Source organism: Vipera ursinii (genome assembly GCF_947247035.1).
Source record: "Vipera ursinii genome assembly, chromosome: 1".
NCBI lineage: Eukaryota > Metazoa > Chordata > Lepidosauria > Squamata > Viperidae > Vipera > Vipera ursinii.
The window spans coordinates 252,137,369-252,161,775 of NC_139512.1; the positions used below are offsets into that span (position 1 = coordinate 252,137,369).

Genomic DNA, 24,407 nt, shown 5'->3' on the forward strand with positions numbered 1-24,407 from the left:
GGGGGGGGCGGGCTGGCTGACGAAGTCCAGGCATTGCCGCCGCCGCCGCGCGCGCGCGTGCTCGAGAAAAAAAGAATTCAGTGCCCTCTTCGGTTCCACACGCATGCACGGAACACCCTCCCTCCCGCGTGCACTTTTGAGCCCCGCCCACGTCCCCGTGGTTATGAGCTGGTGGATAAAAGCCGTTAGGGACGCGCTTCCACGCTCTTCCCTCTCCGCTCCCGCCTTTCCCCCCCTCTTCCCACGGTGGGAAGCAAGCCACCGAATCCTCGGCTTGTTCGCGTCCCCCCCCTTCCCTTCCCTTCGGGGTCGGAGGCCGTGTCGTTAGAGCCCTGAGGCGGAGATGGGGTTTCCCCCGAGTGGAAGAAGAAAGGGGCTGTGGCGCCTGCAAGTGCTAGTCTCAGGGGTCTTCAAACTTGGCCCTTTTATGACTTGTGGACTTCAACTCCCAGAATTCCTCAGCCAGGCATGCCTGGCTGAGGAATTCTGGGAGTTGAAGTCCACAAGTCATAAAAGAGCCAAGTTTGAAGACCCCTGGGCTAGTTCATTGGGCCGGCTGAGCCTCTTCAGAAGGCACGGGTCGGGAGAATCCGCCATGAGCTTAACTATAAGCGAAGCGCTTCCTTAGGAAAGCTGTCCCCGCTCGCTTTTGTACCCTGTCCCGTGTGGGGCGAAAGACGAGGGGGGTTTTTTTGGTGGGGTGGGTGGGTTTTGAACCCTGCTGCCGTCGCCCTTCGTGCTTGCAGCGCACCGATTTGTGAGCGGAAAAAGTGGAAGAATTCGCCTCTTTTATTTGGTTAAGGCGCATCTTGAGAAAGCAGAAGCACGCGAAAGACGCCTCGGGCTTGGTAGCTCTTGCAAGGCCATAAACGCGGTGCCTTGCATGGACGTTTGCAACATAATAGGCTGGAAAATACCCTAATAGCGGTTGAAAAGTATTTCTATAGACCTTACCACTTTTGTAATAACTATATACTATTACAGTTGTGTGGTAAGGTTTCTAAAGTACTATGTTTTCAGGCATTAGTTGTGTGTGGTTTTTTTTTTTAAAAATACCCTACCTTTATCATTTTTATAACTGGCTCGAGGAAGCAAACATTCCTAATAATTCCTCTTCCTAATTTTTGCACAACAGCCCTGTAAGATGGGTTGGGCTGACAGAGTGGCTGTCTCAAAGTCATCCAGCTGGCTTTCATGCCTAATTGGGTGGGGGGTGGTGGACTAGAGCTCTCAGTCTTGGTTTCAAGCCTGGTGACTTAACCACTAGACCAGGGGTGTCAAACTCAATTTCACTGAGGGCCGCATCAGCATTGCAGTTGCCCACAGGGGGCCAGGTGGGTATGGCCAGGGTGGGCGTGGCCTACTGGGTGGGTGTGGCTAGAGTGCATATGGCCTACTGGGTGGGCGTGGCTAGCTCTACATCGTTCGCATCAAGAGTGCCTATGGGGGCCTGGGCAGGATTGGGACAGATCTGAGGGTCTCTGGCAGAAGGAGGGTCTCTGGGCCAGGGCCAAGGCGGTGGGGGCCATTCCCTCACTGTTTCCAGGATGGCTTCGTGGGCCACATGAAACCACTTCGCGGGCCGGATCCGGCCCCCGGGCCTTGTGTTTGACATGTCTGCACTAGACCAAGGGTGTCAAACTCAATTTCACTGAGGGCCGCATCAGCATTGCGGTTGCCCTCAAGGGGCCGGGTGGGTATGGCCAGGGTGGGCGTGGCTAGAGTACATATGGCCTACTGGGTGGGCGTGGCTAAAGTGCGTATGGCCTACTGGGTGGGCATGGCCAGCTCTACATCGTTCGCATCAAGGGTGCCTATGGGGGCCTGGGCAGGAGTAGGACAGATCTGAGGGTCTCTGGCAGAAGGAGGGTCTCTGGGCCAGGGCCAAGGCAGTGGGGGCCATTCCCTCACTGTTTCCAGGAAGGCTTCGCGGGCCACATGAAACCACTTTGCGGGCTGGATCCGGCCCCCGGGCCTTGTGTTTGACATTTCTGCACTAGACCAAACTGGCACTTGTCTATAATATTTCAATAATTTAATTGAAATTAAATAAATAAAATATCTACAATATTATTTATTGGAGTTATATATCTTCAAATCCTTAAGGATTAAATTTGGAGCACTGCAGTAGGTCACGGTGTAGGAAAAAACTTACAATGCAGGATATTCAATAAAAGTTCAATTATATACGATAAATCATTGGTATTGATAGCAAACTCCAATGCTAAAATAATGAAGTGTTCCTTGACATAAATCATCCAAATGCTGTTATTTCATAACTCTAGCTGAACATGTGATTATCGCGTGTGCCATCTTTTGCTTCCCCCAATGATCTTCACAATATACCTTTACAAACTTAGAAATATATAAATATATATAACTGTTACAACATGTATCTATAAATTGTAAAATAGGTTCATGGAGGATGAATCCTCCCTTCAAATTGAATTTTAAAATACCAGCTTCTCATGGGGTATTTGATTTACCTTCTTAGGTCCCATTAGGTATTGACCTGAAACTGGAACAACTGTGCCGTATACACCTAGCAGGGGTGTCAAACTGCCAGCCCATGGGCTGGATTCGTTATCCGGAAGCCGTGCCCACCCCATTGCCGGCAATGGCAAAACCATCCTGATTCGTTGCGCGACGTCATGTGACATCACGAGTTTGACATTAGCTGCTGTAATTCCACTGAATACATGGGGGCTTAACTAATAAATATTTGTATGCTTGCCCTGAATTGTATATAATTAAACAATTTTACACAATACTAATATCCTTGCTGCATTGCTTTGTATAAAAGTTTTGATTGCAATCTGCTGAGGGATTCCAAATTTATGGAGCTCTTAGTGCTCTCTGAGTTGGTTCTTTGCTTGCAGACATTTCATTAGCCAACTAGGTGTTAACCCCACAATTGAATATACATTCCTTTTATGTTAATTATATTATCCTTAGGTATCAAATACAATAGTTATTTTAAGTTGCCAAGAAAAGTGGGCATTGTTCTTGAATGCTCTTTGTATTATAGTTTTAATAATTATGCTAATTACATTTCTCTGCATTATTCAAAATGAATCAAATGTGAAATATCCTTCTTAAATATTTCAGAAACTAGACACTATTAACATTTATGACTTTGTTTACATTGGCACATCGGTATTATTTACATAAAGAATATATGCTGTTCATTTAATGTATTTTTATATGTATTCAATCCATACAAAATGTAGACAAGTATAATCTATTATTATAACTATTAGGCAATACAAGTATAAAATTTAAATGCTTTAAATGTAGACACATTTGGAATACTTATGCTAGATTCTGATTACAGATAGTCGTCTATTTATGATTAGTTGCTTAGTAACCATTAAAGGTGTGACAGACCCTCCAAAAAGATACTTATGATCCAGATTTGAGGTTCCAGTAGCTGCTTCTCCTCTATGCAGTCACGTGACTGTATTTTGAGTGCTTGGCAGCTAGCCCTCATTTATGGCTGCAGCACCTGCATTCGTGATTGTGTTGTATATTTTTGCCAGAAACCAGTATTTACTTTCAGTTTCTGGCAAAAAGCTCTCCATAGCAACCAAGGAGTTCAATAATGACCATCACATTTACTTTATGATTGCTGCAAAAAAGGAAAATTGGGCACGGTTATGTGATCTGCTTAATGACCATTATGACTTATAAACAAAATTGTCAGCTCAATTATAATTGTAACTTAGAGCAGAGGTCCCCAATCTTTTGGGCACCAGGGACCGGTTCCGTGGAGAGAGGTTTTTCTGCAGACTGGAGGGTGCATGGTTTTGTGTGCTGCCTGCATCCTGCGTACCCAGTTGCTGGCATGCCGTGGCCCGGTACTGGTCCACGAACCAGGGATTGGGGACTTCTGACTTAAGAGGACTACCTATATTGGAGGAAAGTTTCTCCGATTCGGGATAATAGCTTTTCTCTGGGGCAGTATTGTATGTACTAAAGTTTGTCTACCTTTATAATATTTCTATTAACTTCAAAAATTCAAAGAATAATTTCCTAAGAAATTACTACTTGAACTATGAAATATTTCTGTTCTTCCTCATATGTTCTTGCACTAATGCAGAGGATGTCTAAATTCCTTGCTACTAGAAGCCAGGTATTGCTACAGAATCTGTTGCTATATTTGCATATCTTAAAAAACTAAGAATCAATTATGATAAAAAATAGAAGGTCTTAGTGACAAAGAAGCTGCAATACTTGGCTTACATGCCATGATGAACAGAAAATAATACACAACTATGGTAATTAACTAAGATTTTTTGTTTAAAATGCAGCCAATTTATTCTTTTAGTTTTGATAGTTGCTCCTAACCACTTTTATCAAAAGAAAGCAGATAGTGTAGGGATCTCTATGTCAGACAACACTGCCCATTTATAGAATAGTTTTATTATAAAAGAGATGAAAATAAATGATGTACTAATATGGTAAATTATACTATGTATCAAGTGTATTATACATGACTGTATATTTTATGCAATTGTCTCTATTACTGTTTTCTCTTTTAACTTTTCTCCCAATAGATCTCTCTAATTTTAAAGCATTTTTACTTACTGTTTAACCAGTTCATTTGAGTGTCACTTTGTGCTCTAGAATCCAGAAATTCCTCATCTTTATATTCTCCCTCCAGTCAAATTTATGACTTAGTTTATATTTTGTCAGTATCCAAAATAAACATTTATTTTATTTTTATTTATTTTATTTAATTAGATTTGTATACCGCCCTTTCCCAAAGGACTCAGGGCGGTTTACAGGGTAATTAAAACAAGAAATACAAAAGTTAAAAACAATTAAAAAAATTACAACAGTCCCTGAAAAAGTAAAAGCCCCCAATTAAAATTAAAATTAAAATTCTCAGCCTGGGCCAGAGCTCGAAGAGCCAGGTCTTCAGGTCCCGGCGGAATGAACGGAGGTTGAGGGCAGTCCTCAGCTCCACCGGCAGCTGGTTCCAGAGGGCAGACGCGCCCACTGAGAAAGCCCCCCCCCCTGGGTGTTACCCGCCGGCAACTTTTACCGGCGGCACCCTGAGAAGACCCTCCCTGTGGGAGCGCACTGGACGAAGGGAACTTGATGCTGGCAGCAGGTGTTCCCTCAGATATCCCGGACCCTCGCCATTTAGGCTTTATAGGTCATCACCAGCACCTTGAATCTCACCCGGAGGGCAACCGGAAGCCAATGCAGCTCGCGGAGTAGAGGTGTTACATGGGAGTATCGGGAAACCCCCATCACAACTCATGCGGCTGCATTCTGCACCAGCTGAAGCCTCCAAGTGGTCCTCAAGGGCAGCCCCATGTAGAGAGCGTTGCAGTAGTCTAAACGGGAGGTCATGAGCGCATGAGTGACTGTGCGTAGGGCATCTCGGTCCAGGTAGGGTCGCAACTGGCGCACCAGGCGAACCTGGGCAAAAGCTCCCCAGGTCACCGCTCCTATATTGTCTTCAAAATTGAGCCGGGAGTCAAGGAGGACGCCCAAGTTGTGAGCCCTATCAACGGGGGGTAACACCTCACCCCCCATCGTTAAAGATGGAATGGTCTGGTTAACCCGAGATGCCAATATGCACAGCCACTCAGTCTTGGCAGGGTTGAGACAAAGCCTGTTTCTCCCCATCCAGACCTGGACCGCCTCCAGGCAACGGGACATCACAATGAGGGCATCGCTGGGTTGGTTCGGGGTGGAAAGAAAAAGTTGGGTATCATCAGCGTACTGATGATACCCCACCCCGAAACCGTGAATGATCTCACCCAGCGGCTTCATGTAGATGTTGAACAGGAGGGGTGAGAGAACCGACCCCTGAGGAACTCCACAAACAAGAGGCCTCGGGGTGGATCTCTGCCCTCCTGTCAACACTGACTGCGTGCGGCCCAGGAGATAGGAGAACCACCGTAAAACGGTGCCTCCCACTCCCAACCCCCTGAGACGCCGCAGTAGGATACCATGGTTGATGGTATCAAAAGCCACTGAGAGATCTAATAGGACTAGGACAGAGGAGCAACCCGTCCCAAGCCTGCCAGAGATCATTCACCAGCGCGACCAATGCCGTCTCCGTGCTGTGTCCAGTCCTGAAACCTGATTGGTACGGGCCCAGATAATCAAGTTTCCTCCAGGAAGAGAGGAAGCTGATGCGCCACCACACTCTCAACAACCTTCGCCAAAAAGCGAAGGTTGGAGACTGGATGATAATTTAAAACAGCTGGGTCCAGGGCAGGCTTTTTGAGGAGGGGTCTCACCACCGCCTCCTTCAAGGTGGCAGGGAAGACACCCTCCTTCAAAGAAGGAGGCCCAACTGAGCCCAAGGGCCACATCTCAGGAGGAGGGACTCACTCCCGGCCATCTGGACAATGGTGGTCTCACGCGGGCATAAAGCTAATTCATCTAAGACTGAAATGGTCAATAGGAGCCTTGGGCATTAGTATGGAATATATCATAGATATATTTTCTAAACTCCAAACATTAAAATGAATTCATTTTACCATAATATTATAAACCAAATAAGGATAATTTAAATTGAAAATATCAACAACTTAATGTACTGAAATCCAGTCTCTTAGGCAGTGGATTTTAGTAATGATTAGTTTTCTTTACCACTGTATGATAAGCTGAACTTGTTAGGATATATTTTTCAGCTTCTATTAAAAGAATAGAAAGCATAGACATTTCTTTAATTTGAAGTGTAACTAGTGTATTAAAATAATTGTACTTAGTTCTGTAGTTTTTGCTAACCTGAAAATGTTTTACATTATAGCTAGCAAAACATGGACCCACAAAATAGAAAAAAGCAGATTTCTGTACACCTAATATGTTTCTGAAATAAACCAAAAAAATCCAATTTGAACTACTACTAATTTCTACAATGTAGTATTGGCCTCAGGCACCACTGCTAATAGGGGACTTAGGCCCAGAAGGGACCCTGCAGGATCTTAGTTATCCATCCAGAATGTTATTTAATTTTTTTTCTAAGATTGAAAGGAAATAATATGCAAGCCTACTTCAGGTATACTGCCCAGTATTTGTAAGTTTGTTTTCCACATATTTTCATGTCTATAAAATAAGTTATTTGGATATTTCTAATCAAAGCATTTATTTAGAAGTGATTTGTTTCCTTTTCAATGCCCTTAAGTTACTCTTAGATGCTAAGAGAAAAAAACTGATCTGTAACTGATCTGTAATTGAAAGAGAAATTTTTAAAGAATCATGGTTAAATAAAATTAGTACTATAATAATCACATTCTAAAATTTTCATAGTAAAACTCTGTAGCATTTGTGCCTTGTAATTATTTCATTTGGAAGTGTCAGGCAACTTCACTTTCTGAGAAACTGCAGAGAAAAGTGTTGGGTGCCTAAAGAACGAAGTTGCACGTTTTTAGGTTACAGCCAACCATTTTGAATATTTTTACTTTATTTTTATTTACTTTCTACTTTCAAGAGATCTGTGAATTCCGTTTGGAGGTATTGAAGTGTTACATATTTCCAGAGGAAGATCTATTTCTATTTTTGTCACTTTTTTCCATAGAATTTAAATCTCTTTTACAATGTACAAAATAACAATTCTAAATTTGCTGATTTAATATATGTTCTAATCTATGAAATTTTACTCTATGGAAATTTGCTGTTCCTAGTCTATGCTACAAATCTTAAACTACTTATTAAGAAGAATAACCATTTTAAACTCTGCTTCAAAAGAAAAGAGGATAATTTCATGCTCTTAATCTCACATCCAAGTATCTTGGAATAAGCATCATTGAGCTCAGTGGCTTTTGAAGTAGATGTGAATAGATTTGTTCCAAAAGACTGTATGATTGGTTTAAGCTAAGTAATTTGCATAACTAGAGCTTGAAAAGTTACCATTGAATGGGGTTGTAAAGCACAAAGAAACCTGCAATTATACTATAAAGATGAAATACTGGAACTACAGTATTATTATTTGGACTCACTCCTCCTGTTGTTTACTTCCAATTTAGTATGGACACAAGTAATGCCCACTGAAAGAACATTAAAAGTAGACAATATTCAGCATCTTCAACTGTTGTTCTGTGATCTTGCCAATTTTGTTGTAGCCTGATTTCTATGTATCTGCTACAGTGCTTGGCTTCAAAAATTAATAATGTTCTAGGACAATGCAAAGCTTTGGATTTGAAAGTAATGTATTTTAGAGTGAGTGAGGAGACGCCTATCTGCAAATTCCTTAAATCAAGGAAGGCAGTTGCAGACTTGTAGAAAAGATACATAAATATTTTTCCTTCGCATCTTGTTTAGTTATGCCAATGAATTCCACACTGGGAGAAGGGAAACCTAAAATGATATTCCAGAAGTGCTCTATATGATCTCTGGAAACACTAGTTTATTTTAACTGAAATTTTGAAGCTATCTGCAACATAAAATAAAATAAAAGGTAATTTTATTTAAGTAAATCAGTTAAAACTACCAATGTGTAGCTTTGTATTTATAACAAATATTTAAATATGAAACAAAACCTATGTATTTTCAATGCTATCACTGTCAAAATTATGGTTTTACGCTTTGCAATATACCCTACATATCCACCATTAATTTGACCAAATGTTTTGAGTACAGTGGCCTCAAATCATGCATAACTGCATATCCTCAACTGGCTTTGGACTGTCAATTGGAAAGATAAAATCATTACAATTTTCTAACTATATGAACTTCTAATCTAAGATGTCCTCTTTGCTCTCTTAACAATGTAGATTAATTGTAAGCGAGATATCTCCCCCCACCAAATCTTCTTCCAATATTCTGTTTTCTTCCAGATACACAATTTCCTCCTCTGGTTTTTCATCTCAGTTTTTCATCTCTCATTGCTGCTAAGCATGCTCTATGCTTTTTTTAAATCTTTGAAAGACCCTATCCTCCTTACATATTTCTGTACCTTACCAAGCACAAAGTGTTAGGATAATAGCAAGCTTGGTTACATAAATATTGATATTGAAACAACTAAGTTCACTATCACTATAAATAATTGTGTTACTTTTTATTCATTTATTTGTGCTTTATGGGAAATCTAGACTCAACAAATTATACATAATTGTGATACATTCATTGTTCATCCACTACTGCAAGGTGATGTGCTGGCAGAACCATTTCAGATTGGGAAGTTAATGTAATAGTTTAAACTATTAAGTATGTTTATTAATATGAATACAGCCAATAATATATTTCTGTCTTATTTGTTATCAGTGTCTAAACTGCAATATTGACTACAGTAAAACACAAAGAGGAGGGCAAGTCTTTTTCAGAAAAAAGCACATTTTGGTAACATTCTTTGTGGCATCCACTTTGTTATGCTTCTGTTAACATAATGATGCAAGCAAGTTAGCAATTGTGTAAAATTATTGCCACTGATTTGCATATGAAATGCATACCTTTTTACTGTTGCACGTTGTCATTGTTTAGATTATAAATACTAGAACAGTGAAGAGTCTGGGTGCATATGAATAGAAAGTAGGCTCAGATAAGAACCTACCAGAAACACAGAATGAAATTGGACAGGTTTTTCTGAAATCTCAATCATTTATTTTATAAAAAGGGAAGCTGAAAGAAGGTCCCATAAATGTATTTTCCTTTCTCATTGAAACAACTTTGTAGACTGTTTTGTATTATAAACAGGAGAATTAATTTTATTTCCCTGATCTTTAAATAGTGAGAGGACATAGCCCAATCATCCAAATACAGGGCACATTTAAGAATAGCTATATTACATTGAGCCACAGCCCATCATAGAGCAGCATTTGTAGCAATCCCAACTGGGCCTTTATCAAAGCCAGCAAAAGTCCCGGCAGGAGCTCCTCCATAACAGACAAAGAAGAGAACAACAGAGGAAGCAATGTCAATTCCATATACTGCAGGAACATCTGAAAAGCTCTGGAGAATTTTCAACCAACACAGCATACATGCACGCTTTAAATCCAAGAATACACTAAAACACAAGCTTGTCCACCCCAAGGATAAAACACAATTTGAGCAATGTGATAAATGCAATTCAATGCAGTGAGATGTGCAGATCTGTACGCTAGAGAAACAAAACCACTTCACAGATACACGGCACAACTTAGGAGAACAAACCGATGAGGACAAGATTCAGTGGTACGTCTACATTTGAAAGACAAAGGTCACTCTTTTGAAGACATTATCCACATTCTGAATAGAGAGGGCCATTGGTCTGAAAGGGTAAAAGAGGCCATCTATGTTAAAATTGAACAGCTCTCCCACAACAGAGGGAGAGGAATACACCACTTATCTCCTGTCTACAATGCAGTCCTTTCAGCAGTTCCAAGAAGACTCCACACCCATTTGCACTCTGATTCAGGTGACCCTGAGGGTGCAGATAAAGCCGCAAGTAAACTCAACAGCTCTCAGAGAGTGGTAACAACCAGATGACTGCAAAAAAAATTATGATCCTTCCATCCCTCCCCCATCCTTCTCAGAACTAATCCTTCCATTCTCCCCACCATCCAGTCAGAACTGATAAAGCTTCTTGGATGATAAGTGAAATGCTTTCTTCGTCAAGGAAAAAAACGTAGTCCAGTTCCTTTTGAAAAAGCACCTTTGAGACTTGCAGCTTTTGCTTGAAATTGAAATTGTTTGAAATCCGGAGATAACATTGAATCTCAAGTCTAGTATCCAAATATAGACTATCCTCCATGAATTAATCCAGCTCCCTTTTAAAACCATTAAAATTAGCTGCACTAATTATCATATCTTGTACAGGTTTATTTTATAGGTTTACTACATTCTGTAATTATACATACATTTTCCTATCAATTTCATTGGTTGATTTGAAGGGAGATAAATTCTGTCTATCCCCACCTTGTTTTTTAAAACTATCAAATCTCTTATATTGCAACAAGTAAAATATTTTAAATGGTGTTCACAAAATGATGTACTTTATCAAGCAGCACAGGTTATACAATTAAATAATCTATTATTGACAAGTATTAAAGATGTTTAAAAAACACTCATTTTTTCTATTATGGAAAAATTATTCAAGCACAAGCATTAAAAAGGCATTGACATAATTTATTCAGAAATTTTGTGGATGTGAGAGAATCTGTTACACATGGGGGAGCCAAAGTATTCTTTTCACTAATGCAGAGAATGACTTTATATAGCATATCACCAAATCAAATCTTTATCACTGTCAAAGGATAACGGGGTACAAACAACTAAGAAGCATAAAAGATACATCAAAATAAACATATTTTTATTTAATAACAAATATTAAAAAGCTAAAAGAAAAAATTAAAGCAATCAAAAGAGGAGGGGTAGGTAATGGGTCTAGAATATGTGTAGATCACAATACATATATAACAACATAAATACAAAAATATATATTTTCAGCTTTTAATATGAATTTTAATATTTTTATTTGGTTGCATTTTTATGCTTTTTAATTCTTTGTACCTCTTTCCTTATGTGGATCTTTGACCATAATACAGCATATGAGTAATCTTAGAAGAGCATGAAAAACAATTACAAAAACAATGTATTTTCTTTTAATATATACTCATTCCCACTTCATTAGATTTATTTTCTTTTAGATTTAAGCCATGTGAATTTACTGATCAAGGCCACCAAGTTTTGTATTGCATTCAAACACTTTATAGAATTAGAGGAGGAATTGTTACATGCTTGACGATTTCATTTCTTAATAATCCTTCAATAAACAAAAAGAATATTGATGTCCTGTTGGGCATAGAGGATACATTGACCTAATACAGAAGTATTTATGAGTCCCTTGTTAATAATTATATATGGAAACACTTGGTTTCACCCCGAGGTCTTTCCAAATATAATACCACTCCTAATAAATGACAGAAGTAACCTAAGACACTTTCATTATGAAGTGTTTTAATAGAAACATTGAATAAAAACTCTGCATGTACCATACAAATAGTGTGCCACTTAGGAAAAAAAATCTGTCTTTGAAAGTAAACAATAATAAAGGTCAGTAGGATTTAGATGTGGTGTTAGCAAGGAATATGCTACATTTTCCATCAGTACACTGCTGATTGTTTTTCTTAGGTTTCAGCTATCTCAAAAAGATTTACAGAATGGATCAGATTCTGCATTCTGCCTGTACTAATTAAGTGTTACAGACTGAAAAACTTAATTCAGGAAATGGAGTGCTTTCTAACACATTCCCAACAGAACTGAGCCACTTGATCATGTTTCCTAAAATAGTTAACAATTTTTTGAAAGAAACCATCATAGATTCAGGAGACAGAGATTATGATTTGCTCTCAGAGATTAGGATTCCAATGCCTGAAATATAAAATAAAATCAGATATAAAAATCCTGTGAATAAGTAGAATATTATGATACACACCAGCAAACTTTGAGTGGAAGATTATGTTATCTTTTGCAGATGCATTGTACTATTTTTTAAAATTTATACTTATTTACATAATTGATTTTCTTGCCCTTTTTAATCTTCAGTTATATATTGAACCAGGTATTGGTTTACATATCAGAGCAAGAAAACTTCATTAGAAGCAAGTTTGTATAGAAATTGGCAACTTATGATTTTGCAGTTGTAAGACATGACAGAAAATCTATTCAAATATATCTTCAACTTTCTATAGTTCAATTGGCAGATGTTTTTCACTGAACTCTCCAATAAAACTTGATTTTGCCTGCCAATGCATTATTTTTTCAATCTGTTCCAAGATATCTGCAAATATCTCTAAAATGAAATTATTTCCATGAGAAAATGATCATTTTCTTTAAAGCATTCTTACTGCTATTAGGTGCTAAGATTGGTGGCTTCTCTTGATCTAGCATGTGTTCTCTGCCTAAAGTATGGTATGTAGTACTCCTGTACAAGTATCAAGGGGAGCTTTTTTCTTCTTTAATTTTACTTTATTATTATAAAACACAGTTAATTCATTATATTTACAGTATTTATACAATATTGAATAGATTATTAGCATTAATACTTAGAAAACAAACTTTTAAAGATGAATAAAAGGTTTATATCAAAATTAAGCATGATTTCTAGTTTAGTTTAGTTTAGTTTAGTTTTATTTAATTTATATACCGCCCTTCTCCTTGGTGGGGACTCAGGGCGGTTCACAGGGCATATATAAAAAAGACAATACAAAAATTAAAAAAGATTAAACCCATGCCCAGTTAAAAACAGTGAACAAATCTAAAACAGCTATTAAAACCCATCCCCGTCAGGCCAGACCAGCTATTTCAAATAGGTGGGTCTTCAGGTCACGACGGAAAGTTCGGAGGTCTGGTGCCATCCGGAGCTCCACCGGCAGTTGGTTCCATAATGCCGGAGCGCCCACAGAGAAGGCCCTCCCCCTGGGGGCCACCAGTCGGCATTCCCTGACTGGCGGCACCCTGAGGAGGCCCTCTCTGTGGGAACGCACAGGGCGGAGGGGAGTTGACGCCGGCAGCAGGTGGTCCCTGAGGTATCCCGGACCCATGCCATGTAAGGACTTAAAGATCGTTACCAAAACCTTGAACCTCACCCGAAAGACAACTGGCAACCAATGCAGCTCGCGGAGCAAAGGTGTAACATGGGAGTACCGGGAAACTCCCAAGACAACTCTCGCGGCCGCATTCTGTACCAGTTGGAGCCTCCGGGTGGTCTTCAAGGGAAGCCCCATGTAGAGAGCATTACAGTAGTCAAGGCGAGAGGTCACGAGCGCATGAGTGACCGTACACAGGGCATCCCGGTTCAGATAGGGCCGCAACTGGCGCACCAGGCGAACCTGGGCGAAAGCCCCCCTAGTCACGGCCACTATATGATCTTCCAAGGTAAGCCGTGAATCTAGGAGGACTCCCAAGTTGCGAGCCCTATCCACGGGGGGTAAGAGCTCACCCCCCATAGAAAGAGATGGAACATTTTGAATGTCCCGGGATGCCGGAATGTACAGCCACTCAGTCTTGTCAGGGTTGAGTTGAAGTCTGTTCCTCCCCATCCAGACCCGAACCGCCTCCAGGCAACGGGACATCACAGCGAGGGCATCACTGGGGTGGTTTGGGGTCGAAAAGAAAAGTTGGGTATCATCGGCATACTGATGATACCCAACTCCAAAACCACGAATGATCTCACCCAGCGGTTTCATATAGATGTTGAACAGGAGAGGCGAGAGAACCGACCCCTGAGGAACTCCACAAACGAGAGACCTAGGGGCCGATCTCTGTCCCCCTGCCAACACCGACTGCGTGCGTCCCAGGAGATAGGAGGAGAACCACTGAAGAACTGTGCCTCCCACTCCCAATCCCCTGAGACGCCGCAGCAAGATACCATGGTCGATGGTATCGAAAGCCGCCGAGAGGTCTAATAGGACTAGGACAGAGGAATATCCCCTATCCCGAGCCCTCCAGAGATCATTCACCAGAGCGACCAATGCCGTCTCCGTGCTGTACCCGGGCCTGAAACCCGATTGGTAGGGGTCCAGATAATCCGCTTCATCCAGGACCAGAGGGAGCTGATGCGCCACCACACTCTCGACAACCTTCGCAAGAAAGCGAAGGTTGGAGACTGGACGAAAGTTGTTCAAAACAGCTGGGTCCAAGGCAGGCTTCTTGAGGAGAGGTCTCACCACCGCCTCCTTCAAGATGGTGGGGAAATAACCCTCACTCAAAGAAGCAGATATAACCGCCTGGAGCCAGCCTCGTGTCCTCTCCCTAGCTGCATAAACCAGCCAGGAAGGGCACGGGTCCAACAAACATGTGGAGGAGCTCAGCCTCCCCATAATCCTGTCCACTTCATCAGGGGTCACAGAATCAAACTCTTCCCAGATAACATTGACAAGACCGCCCGTGTCCTGATCGCCTGACTCTGCCCAGCTGGAGTCCAAACCGGTCCGAATCCGAGCGATTTTATCCGACAGATGTTGACTAAATTCCTCGGCACGACCCTGCAAGGGATCCTCCCTCACCTCCTGATTAAGAAGTGAGCGAGTCACCCTAAACAAGGCGGCCGGGCGATTATCTGCGGACGCGATGAGGGTGGAGAAGTAATTTCTAAAATGTCAATGTCAAGGAACAACTACTGACAATTATCAATGTCATCACAACCATGATTAGCCACATATCCCCTCCCTCTGAAGTCTGTAGATGTACAAAGCTCCCACCTATTAGTCACCTATTTTGCCACATGGTAACTCTGGGTGACTTACAATATATTTCATTTTGGTGTATTTAAATTATTCTGAAGATTCAGAATCCAATTCAGATTTTTTTTAAAAAAAAATGTAGTGGAAGCTAAATACTACAGTATAATACCAAACACTCCTGTTTTCAGATTCCTGAAAGTATAGAAAAATTAAGATTGCATGAGGAGTTTTCTGTTCACATGACATAACCTCGGGGACCACCTGCTGCCGGCGTCGACTCCCCTCCGCCCTGTGTGTTCCCACAGCGAGGGCCTCCTCAGGGTGCCTCCGGTCAGAGAATGCCAGCTGGTGGCCCCCAGGGGGAGGGCCTTCTCTGTGGGCGCCCTGGCTCTGTGGAATCAACTGCCGGTTGAGCTCCGGATGGCACCGGATCTCCGCTCCTTCCGGCGCGGGTTAAAGACCCATTTGTTCGAACAAGCTGGCCTGGCCTGATGGGGAGTTAACTAGGGTTTTAATATTTGTATATTTTTTACTGTTTTATTTTGGGCAATAATTTAATTCTTTTTTAACTTTTGTATTTTTGTAGTTTTATTATATGCCCTGTTCACCGCCCTGAGTCCTTCGGGAGAAGGGCGGTATAAAAATTTAATAAACTATAAACTATAAACTAAACTAACTTCCTCCTGAGGTCCTTTGTGTATCTTCTCAGATGATAAATATGTACAGTTGCAAAAAAAAGTATGTGAACCCTTTGGGATTATGTGGAGTTTTGCATGAATTGGCCATAAAATGCGCTCTAAACGTCATGTAAGTCACAACAATAGAAAAACACAGTCTGCTTAAAATAATACTACACAAACAGCTGTTGTCATGTTTTAATTGAACATAAGATGGCAACATTCACAGTACAGGGTGGAAAAAGTATGTGAACCTTTGGACTTAATAACTGGTTGACCCTCCTTTGGCAGCAATAACCTCAACCAAACATTTCCTGTAGTTGCAGATCAGACCTGCACAACGATCTGGAGTAATTTTGGACCACTCTCTTAAGGTCATGCCACAGCATTTCAATCGGGTTGAGGTCAGGACTCTGACTGGGCCACTCCAGAAGGCGTATTCTGTTCTGTTGAAGCCATTGTTTTGTTGAATTACTTGTATGCTTTGGGTCATTGTCCTGTTGCATCACCCATCCTCTGTGGAGCTTCAGTTGGCAGACAGATGGTTGTACGTTTTCCTGCAAAATGTCCTGATAAACTCTGGAATTCATTTTCCCATCAATGACAACAATCCGTCCAGGCCCTGAGGCAGCAAAGCAGCCCCAAACCATGATGCTCCCTCCGCCATGTTTTACAGTGGGGATGAGGTTTTGATGTTGGTGTGCTGTGCCTTTTTTTCTCCACACAGTGTTGTGTGTTTTTCCCAAACTCAATTTTGGTTTCATCTGTCCACAGTATATTTTGCCAATAGTGCTGTGGAACATCCAGGTGCTCTTTTGCAAACTTCAAACATGCTGCAATATTTTTTTTGGACAGCAATGGCTTCCTCCGTGGTGTCCTCCCATGTACTCCATTCTTGTTTAATGTTTTCCTTATTGTAGATGTGTCAACAAAAATGTTAGCATGTGCCAGAGATTTCTGTAGGTCTTTAGCTGACACTCTAGGATTCTTCTTTACCTCTTTAAGCATTATGCGGTGCTCTTGCAGTCATTTTTACAGGACGACCACGCCTAGGGAGAGTAGCAACAGTGCTAAACTTTCTCCATTTGTAGACAGTCTGTCTTACCGTGGACACATGAGCATCAAGGCTTTTGGAGATACTTTTGTAACCCTTTCCAGCTTCATGCAAGTCAACAATTCTTGATCGTAGGTCTTCTGAGAGCTCTTTTCTGCGAGGCATGGTTCACATCAGACAGTGCTTCTTGAGACCAGTAAACCCAAAACAGGTGTGTGTCTTTAAAGGGCAGGACAGCTGTCAGCAACACATCCAATATCATCACACTGATTGGAGTCAAGGTTGGCTCACTCCTGGCTCCAATTAGCTCTTGGAGAAGTCGTTAGGCTAGGGCAGGGGTCGGCAACCTCGGCTCTTTTATGACTCGTGGACTTCAACTCCCAGAATTCCTGAGCCAGCTATGCTGGCTCAGGAATTCTGGGAGTTGAAGTCCACGAGTCATAAAAGAGCCGAGGTTGCCGACCCCTGGGCTAGGGGTTCACATACTTTTTCCACCCTGCACTGTGAATGTTTCCATCTTATGTTCAATTAAAACATGACAACAGCTAATGTTTGTGTAGTATTATTTTAAGCAGACTGTGTTTTACTATTGTTGTGACTTACATGACGTTTAGAGCGCATTTTATGGCCAATTCATGCAAAACTCCACATAATCCCAAAGGGTTCACATACTTTTTCTTGCAACTGTATCTGTAGCCACAAAGTCCTCCATAGATCAAGCAATTGTTAGGCTAAGAAGATAATATTGTTAAATAAAAACTGGAGTACTTAAAAATTCAGACAATTTTGTGGCTATTGCAGTTTCCCATCTACTTTTATCAGAATCTGAATATCTTAATAATTTAGCTGTAATGTTTCTGTGTCCTTTTTGTGGGTACTATTTACATATTTATTACAAGGACTGCTGTAAGATTAGATTGGTGGCACATGTAGTCTAATGTTGATAATAATTAATTTCAAATTATTATGTTACATGTGCTAATTTTTTAAAAGTAACCCTTAATGATAAAATATATTGGAAACAAAAAAATTGCTATCCATCTGTCTATCCATCCATCCTTCAAAACTGAATGTTCCTTAGGACAGAAGTAGTTTGATTTATTCATGTAATTACTAAATACTAACAGTGTGATAATATTTTTGTAAACAAGAAAAGTACTAGAAGTCCAGTCTAGCTAGTCAAGGTTTGAAAATGCATTAATTCCTCACGTGCATCTCCTAAGTGAAACTAAATCTTCAACTTTAAAAAATAATGTTTCTGTTGGTGAAATATTTGCCATTATGCAGAAGGTGTATGACACATCACTAGAGAGACACAGAGAAAAAAAATTAACTAAAATAACTCCACTTAGTGTTTGAAAGAGCAATGTAACGAAATCTGTTTGCTGTGCTAGCTGTCTCCAGATTGGGCTGTAATTACACCACACAAGGAAGAAAGGTAGCTGAGTCTCAATCTGGATCATTTATGTAAACTCAGCCTTCTTGTCAACGATGTTCTCAGATTGCAAGCATGCAAACCACAAAATTCATCTCCTATGAACAAAATAGAGACAGTGTCTGATTGCAGGCTTCTGATATACCATGTATTCTCTCTGTAATTGGACTTTAACATTTGACACAGTAAGGTTAAAACACTTCTTATACATCCATTCAGGGAATGAAATCCTGTACAGAGGGAAGAGAGAAAGAACTATCACTTAATCCTTTATGATAGAGAACTGAAGCAAAAATTGATTTAACATTTGGCAAAAATGAAAACTCAGTAAATTTCTTGATAAGTGTAAGAAAATACAGTATTTGTTTTTGTACAATATAGAAAAAGCGATCACTGTTTAAAGCTCCATTTTTAATCAGAATTGCACAAACACAAAAAGAACAGAACAGAATTTCAAAAACAGTTCAACATCACAATAAGGGCGTTCCATACTTACAATGCTCTTTCAGCAACCTGTTTAAACATAATAGTTACAAGGTTATTTTATATTTCAGTGCACAGAGAAACCCCTACAGAAACCTTTCGTGTAGTCGGATAAAAATCCGCTCCTCTCTGCCAATTCAGCAAGCCCCTTTTTGTGTTGATAAATTGCTACATAAATTCTACTTTTAAGTACCCAGCTTTCTAATAAATGTGGAAACCACTGCTCCCAACACCTGCAGCTTCATGGCCCCCTCTGTCTTCTCTTCTGTAGGAAAACCACAGGCCACCATGCTGGCGCCATCCCTGACTATGTCCAATCAATAAGGACTTATTTCCTGTCCATTTGCTGAGGTCACAGAAGCTAGTGTCATTAATTATTTCTACCAGTGCAGCCTCAAGTGTGCTTCTGGCATGACAACTGAAAACTGTTTGACCTTTTTTCCCTAATTTTGTTTGTAGCAGTTCTGAAGGAGATGTGTTCATTTGGGAATGTAGTGAATGGAACAGAAACACTTTTTTTTAAAGCCACAAATGCATTTGGATCCCTAGCAATGGCAGATCTGACTTTTGCAATCACCTGTTCTGTTTGGCTCGTTTCCACAAATGAACAGCAGTCTTTTTTTTCCCAATTCTGCATTATGAAAATCTTGTCACAGCGTAAACAATGTTTTCTAAGGCAGATCTGGCCTCAGAGGGAGGGAAACATTCTAGAGCTTCCAGTGCGCTGTTTCCATGGCAACGACATAGGTCAATAGCTGAAGTCACACCTTTGCTAGCCTTGATTGCATCTTGCAACTGTGAGAAAACACATGCAGAGTATTATCAGCTTGGACAAAAATAACTCTATGCAGAATGTTTAAGAAAACATTGTGGATTCTGTAGTTTCATGAACTGGATTTCAAAGGCGTATTTAACTATGTTACTTAAATTATATTGGTATCCTCTAATCAATGAAACAGTTTAATTGATTTAAATCAGCCCATCATTTACAGAAAACCAAAGATATTAAGCCATTTTATTACAGTTACAACATAACTACCCTAAAAGGTTTCAAATATTCATCTGTGTGATGTGTAATTAACTAAAAAGGATAAAACAAAGTACTCTGTATTTAATGAATACATGAATATACATTTTGAATTAAATTTCACTACCAGCAAGTACATTACTATAGTATAATTTTTATGTTGCATGTTCCAAAACAATACGTATTGCACTATTTACATATTTTTTTTTAATTTAAAGTGGATACAGATTTCAGAATAAATTTTCGAAGATGGTAATAATATTCAAAGCTCTTTCCTCTGGAGTACGTTTTTTTTCTGAACCAAAAACTCAATAAGATTAAGCAAGAACCAAAAATAATGTACATACATTTCAGTTCTTGGGAATGTTCCACCAAATACAATTGTTTTATTTTAAGGGCAATCATTCAGGTCTTTAGGCTCATCTTGCACTGTACAGAATTTTTTGAAACTTTGATTGGTAAAAATATTTCATTATGAACAATTAAACAATCCTGCAGCATAGAACAACCTTGTGGCACCTTAGAGGTTAAATATACATAATGGCACAAGGTTTCTGAATCCTAAGTTGTACTCAGTGCAAACTTTTGCTATAAATAAGTAACTTAGTATTTACAATGCCGAAACACTGGTATTTTCACAGCAAAAGTTTAATACACCTATTTGTCTGGAAAAAAATCTAAAAATTAAAGAAATGATATTAAAAAGTTATAAGAATAAATGAGCAACAGTTTCTTCTTGGATTTAAGGATACGTCCAGATGTTTCAGACTATAACTGTCATTTTAGTCAAGACTCAAAATATTTGAGAGCTGTAGTTTGAAACATAAGATGGGTACCAGCTTGCCTACCTTAAGTTAATATTCTTGGATCATAAATTCAACTAGAAAATATGAAGCATATGTTTAATAATGTAGCTGGATTAAATAGTATTTGAAGTGTTGGAATTTGCAACACACTTATATGAGCTTCTGTTTCCGCAAAAGAGAAGAGGGAACCTTCATCTTGAATGGAAACAACATTGCTTTCCTGCTAACTTACATTTCAACATCAGGAGAAACACAGACAACAAGCCTTTTCTATCATGGTCATCTGATTATTATTTTTTTAAAAATATAATTTGATTAAAGAAATGTTAAAGAATAAAAATATGAATTTCAAAAGGGAAAAGGAAAGTTAAAGAAAAGTAATGAGTAAAAAAAGTGAAAAGAAATACAGCAGAGAAGAAAGGGAAGGGGAAATGGGAAAGGTTTCGGCCATCTTAGTAGCAATTGTAAGTACATTTATGTTTTACCCTGTCTCCATAAACTTACAAAATAGCCTCCTTCTTTCAGTGGTTTACCCTTTCTAATTATTAAACCCATAAATCAAAAGTTCATTTTTTCTTCCTTCAGCAAAATGTCCAATCACTAATAAATGTAATTACTGTTCTTCCTCTAGTCAAGTCAATTTTGCCATCTTGGCTAATTCTGTCATCTTTACCAGCCATTGTGGGTATTTCAGAGCATTTCCATTTTTATGCATATAATAATCTCACAGCAGTTATCATATACAAGAACCATCTACCACAACTCTTTTCTTATTGACTATCCATTAGAACAAATAAGAACAGTTCTGGTTTCAATTGAATATTAATCTTCAAAATTATTTATATCATTCTATGTATCTGAACCCCAAATTTTATGACTTTTTTGCAAATCCTCCAAGCACGATAAAATGACCCTTCACATTCTCTACATTTCCAACATAAATTTGAAGTACCTTTACACATTCTAGGTATTTGTTCAAATACAGAGGCCCCCAACATTTTAGGCACAGGGACCGGTTCTGTCTCTTTATCTCTTTCTCATTAGGAAACCACACATCTCCCTCACAAAGCAACTCTATTTTATATCCTCCCAACAATCCTGTGATGATGTTTACAGATGAGATGCTGTGACTTTCCAGTACCTCTGCTAACCAGTGACTTTGTTTCCTATTTGTTGAAGCTTTTGCATGGGTATTCCTTCTAAGTTTATTTATACATAGTTATCACGCAGGGACAATTGGTATATGCTACAAGGAAAAGATGACTTATACTAAATCATCTTCCTTTCCCTTTTTCTTAACTGTATCCAACTGACATCCATTTCAAAACTTAGAATACAAAAAAATGATTTATCATCCTGCCACATGGGCATTTAATTATTGGACATACATATAGCCTTATTTCTTCTAAAGTGAACAAAGCAAGTCATATTCTTATATAATAAACATATTCAAGTAAGAAATGGATAGTTAATACCACAAATGTGTTTTCTACTTTCAGCTATTAACAGGCACTTGTACTTTAAAAGAAGCAGCTGATCTTTTGTTGAAATAAGAGGGCATTTATCTCAAATGGAGTTAACAACAAGATTGAGATATCACTTTTAGGGAGGTAGTCATGTTCAGATAGAAAGGTTACGGCCAGCCACAGATCCTGTAATTTAATGTATCTTAGAAACCTGAGATGTTCCATAATTGCTTTCTCCAAGTGTCCTTGAACTGAGATACAATGTACTTTTATCTATTTATTTATATCATGTCTAATTTTTAAATAAACCAAAATTGCTGACCTAAGTCAATAGAGTACAATAAAAATTATCTCTACAATCAACTAAAAACAGCAGTACACATAAGTAAAACAATTACTCTATTGCTTTCTAACAGCAAATGTCTAAAGTCACATTCATCAGAATTTTTACTTACACAGGAATTACTTTCTAAGCCTTAGCAGAAGTAAAGTTTTTGCAAAAAATTGAATGGAATCTAGCACACACTGATTTGAACATGAGATTTGGCTACTTTACCATAACATAACTCTATTTTCTTTAAGGCAGGCATGTCAAACTCGCAATGTCCTGTGACGTCGCGCGACGTATCGGAACTTTTTCCCATTGCCGAAAATGGGATGGACGCGGTTTCTCCATGACGCTCCGGCCCACGGGCCGGCAGTTTGACACCCCTGCTTTAAGGCCTCGATTCTCCAGTTTAAGGAGCCTTTCTTCTAGACTGTATGGCCAAAAAGGATTAGGTTCTAACTTTTAAAAAAAGCAGTAGTGTTTCATATACTGCTTTTCATAATCAACAAAACTAATTATTGTTCTAAATTACCTAAAGCATAGCACATGCTTTAGGTAATTTAGAACAATAATTAGTTTTTCCCTAATACCATTTTTAGTGCTTGATATTTAGCCTATCCAAAAATGACATTTTTCACTCTTGCAATGTATATTTCTAGACGTAAATATATGCATTTAAGCTTCACTAGAAAGGATTGTCAGTGGCACTGACTGCCTTAAAATTGTGTGTTTTTTATTATTATTATTTAAGGTGAGAATATTGAAATGAAAATTCCACTTCCAGTTCCAGCTAGATTGAACAAAAATATTCAGAAAATTCACGCCCAATATTGAGAAAAATCTGTTGATTCTTATTAGTTTCCTATATAGAAGAGACATTGACAGGGCGCTACGAAAGTCTGTCCAAACTGAAAAAGTAGAAAAAGGAATAGTTCAAACCCAGCTACCCTTGTTTTTTTTTTTGCAAGCTCATACTGCAAAAGTGCATTCTTTATTTGGAACTCCAACCTTCTTGCTGCCCCCACATCTGAATAAACTCTGCATCTACCATATTCATGAAAGCAAATGTGTACAGCTACAAGAGTCTCTCAAATATAAATAGAATCCAAGCCTATCCATCTTTAGAACAGAACAAACTCACAAAATAGCTCTCCAGAAGTAAGGGTTTCCTGCTCTAATTGGTGATCTGACTTTCACTCAAACCAATCATTTTCCCTGCTGTCTCGCACTCTCATTTAAGCTCTCAACCTTCTTTATTGGGCACTTACATGGCACCCTATATCAAACCTCGTAACTTGCTAAAGAGAAGAGAGAAAGAGAGAGAGAGAGAAAAAAGCAAACCTAAAATTGATTTGTGGTCAAGCAACTAACTAATCTATTAAGAGTTTGCCATGCTTTTCTAATTTTGTTTTTCTCTTGTGGAGAACCTTCTGCCTCGCTAAGTGCTGATATTTCGTCTACCAAGCTGTTAGCCTGAAACAAGGCCAATACAATTTGTAGCTAATAGATTTACTTTTCCTTGTTACAGTTGGAAGGTTTCCGTATTTCTTACTACAGATCTGATTGGTGTTTGTGGCTTCTCTCCTTAACCTCTTCCTCCTTTTTTAAATGGCAGCTGGACAAACATTTATTTAAAGTGCTTCATTTTATACAACTTTTTGGCTCGGCTATAATACAGCTCTTCCTGTTAAAACACAAAATTGGAAAGATACTGCCAAATATTTAACAGTTTAGCTCTTTTATTATATACAGGGAGTATAACTTTACTACAAAACTATGCTTACTGGGCTGGATCCAGATTTTACCATTAAAAATAGACATTCTTCTTTGAGCTATAGAAAACTTTTGAGTCAATGAAGAGATTCTCTCACTAAGAATAGGATATGGGATTTTGCTAATTTCCTTTTTCTAGTGTGGTCTGCAGCAACACATCCTCAAGTTTCAAAGGAATTTCCGCTTCTAATGAGAATGTATCAAGGGCTCCAGGGAAATTAGGAAACAATCTA

At 39.2% G+C, this 24,407-nt stretch overlaps 1 protein-coding gene across 2 annotated transcripts in view; it reads right to left on the reverse strand.

Annotated features, from left to right (window-relative positions):
• Window positions 1-17,850: 17,850 nt before the first annotated feature.
• The window catches only part of PDSS2 (decaprenyl diphosphate synthase subunit 2), a 107,706-nt gene continuing 101,149 nt past the window's right edge, over window positions 17,851-24,407 (reverse strand). Inside the window, exons 8-9 of one of the 2 annotated variants that reach the window (XR_014491688.1) lie at window positions 19,352-19,569; window positions 17,851-18,521 (exon numbers count right to left, since the gene is read on the reverse strand). Coding sequence is in view for 1 of the 2 variants with exons in the window: in XM_083356082.1 (XP_083212208.1) it covers window positions 19,411-19,569 (159 nt within the window). In the remaining variant the exon portion in view is untranslated. Of the gene's footprint in view, window positions 19,570-24,407 lie in introns of both variants that reach the window. The other variant, XM_083356082.1, reaches the window with a different exon arrangement.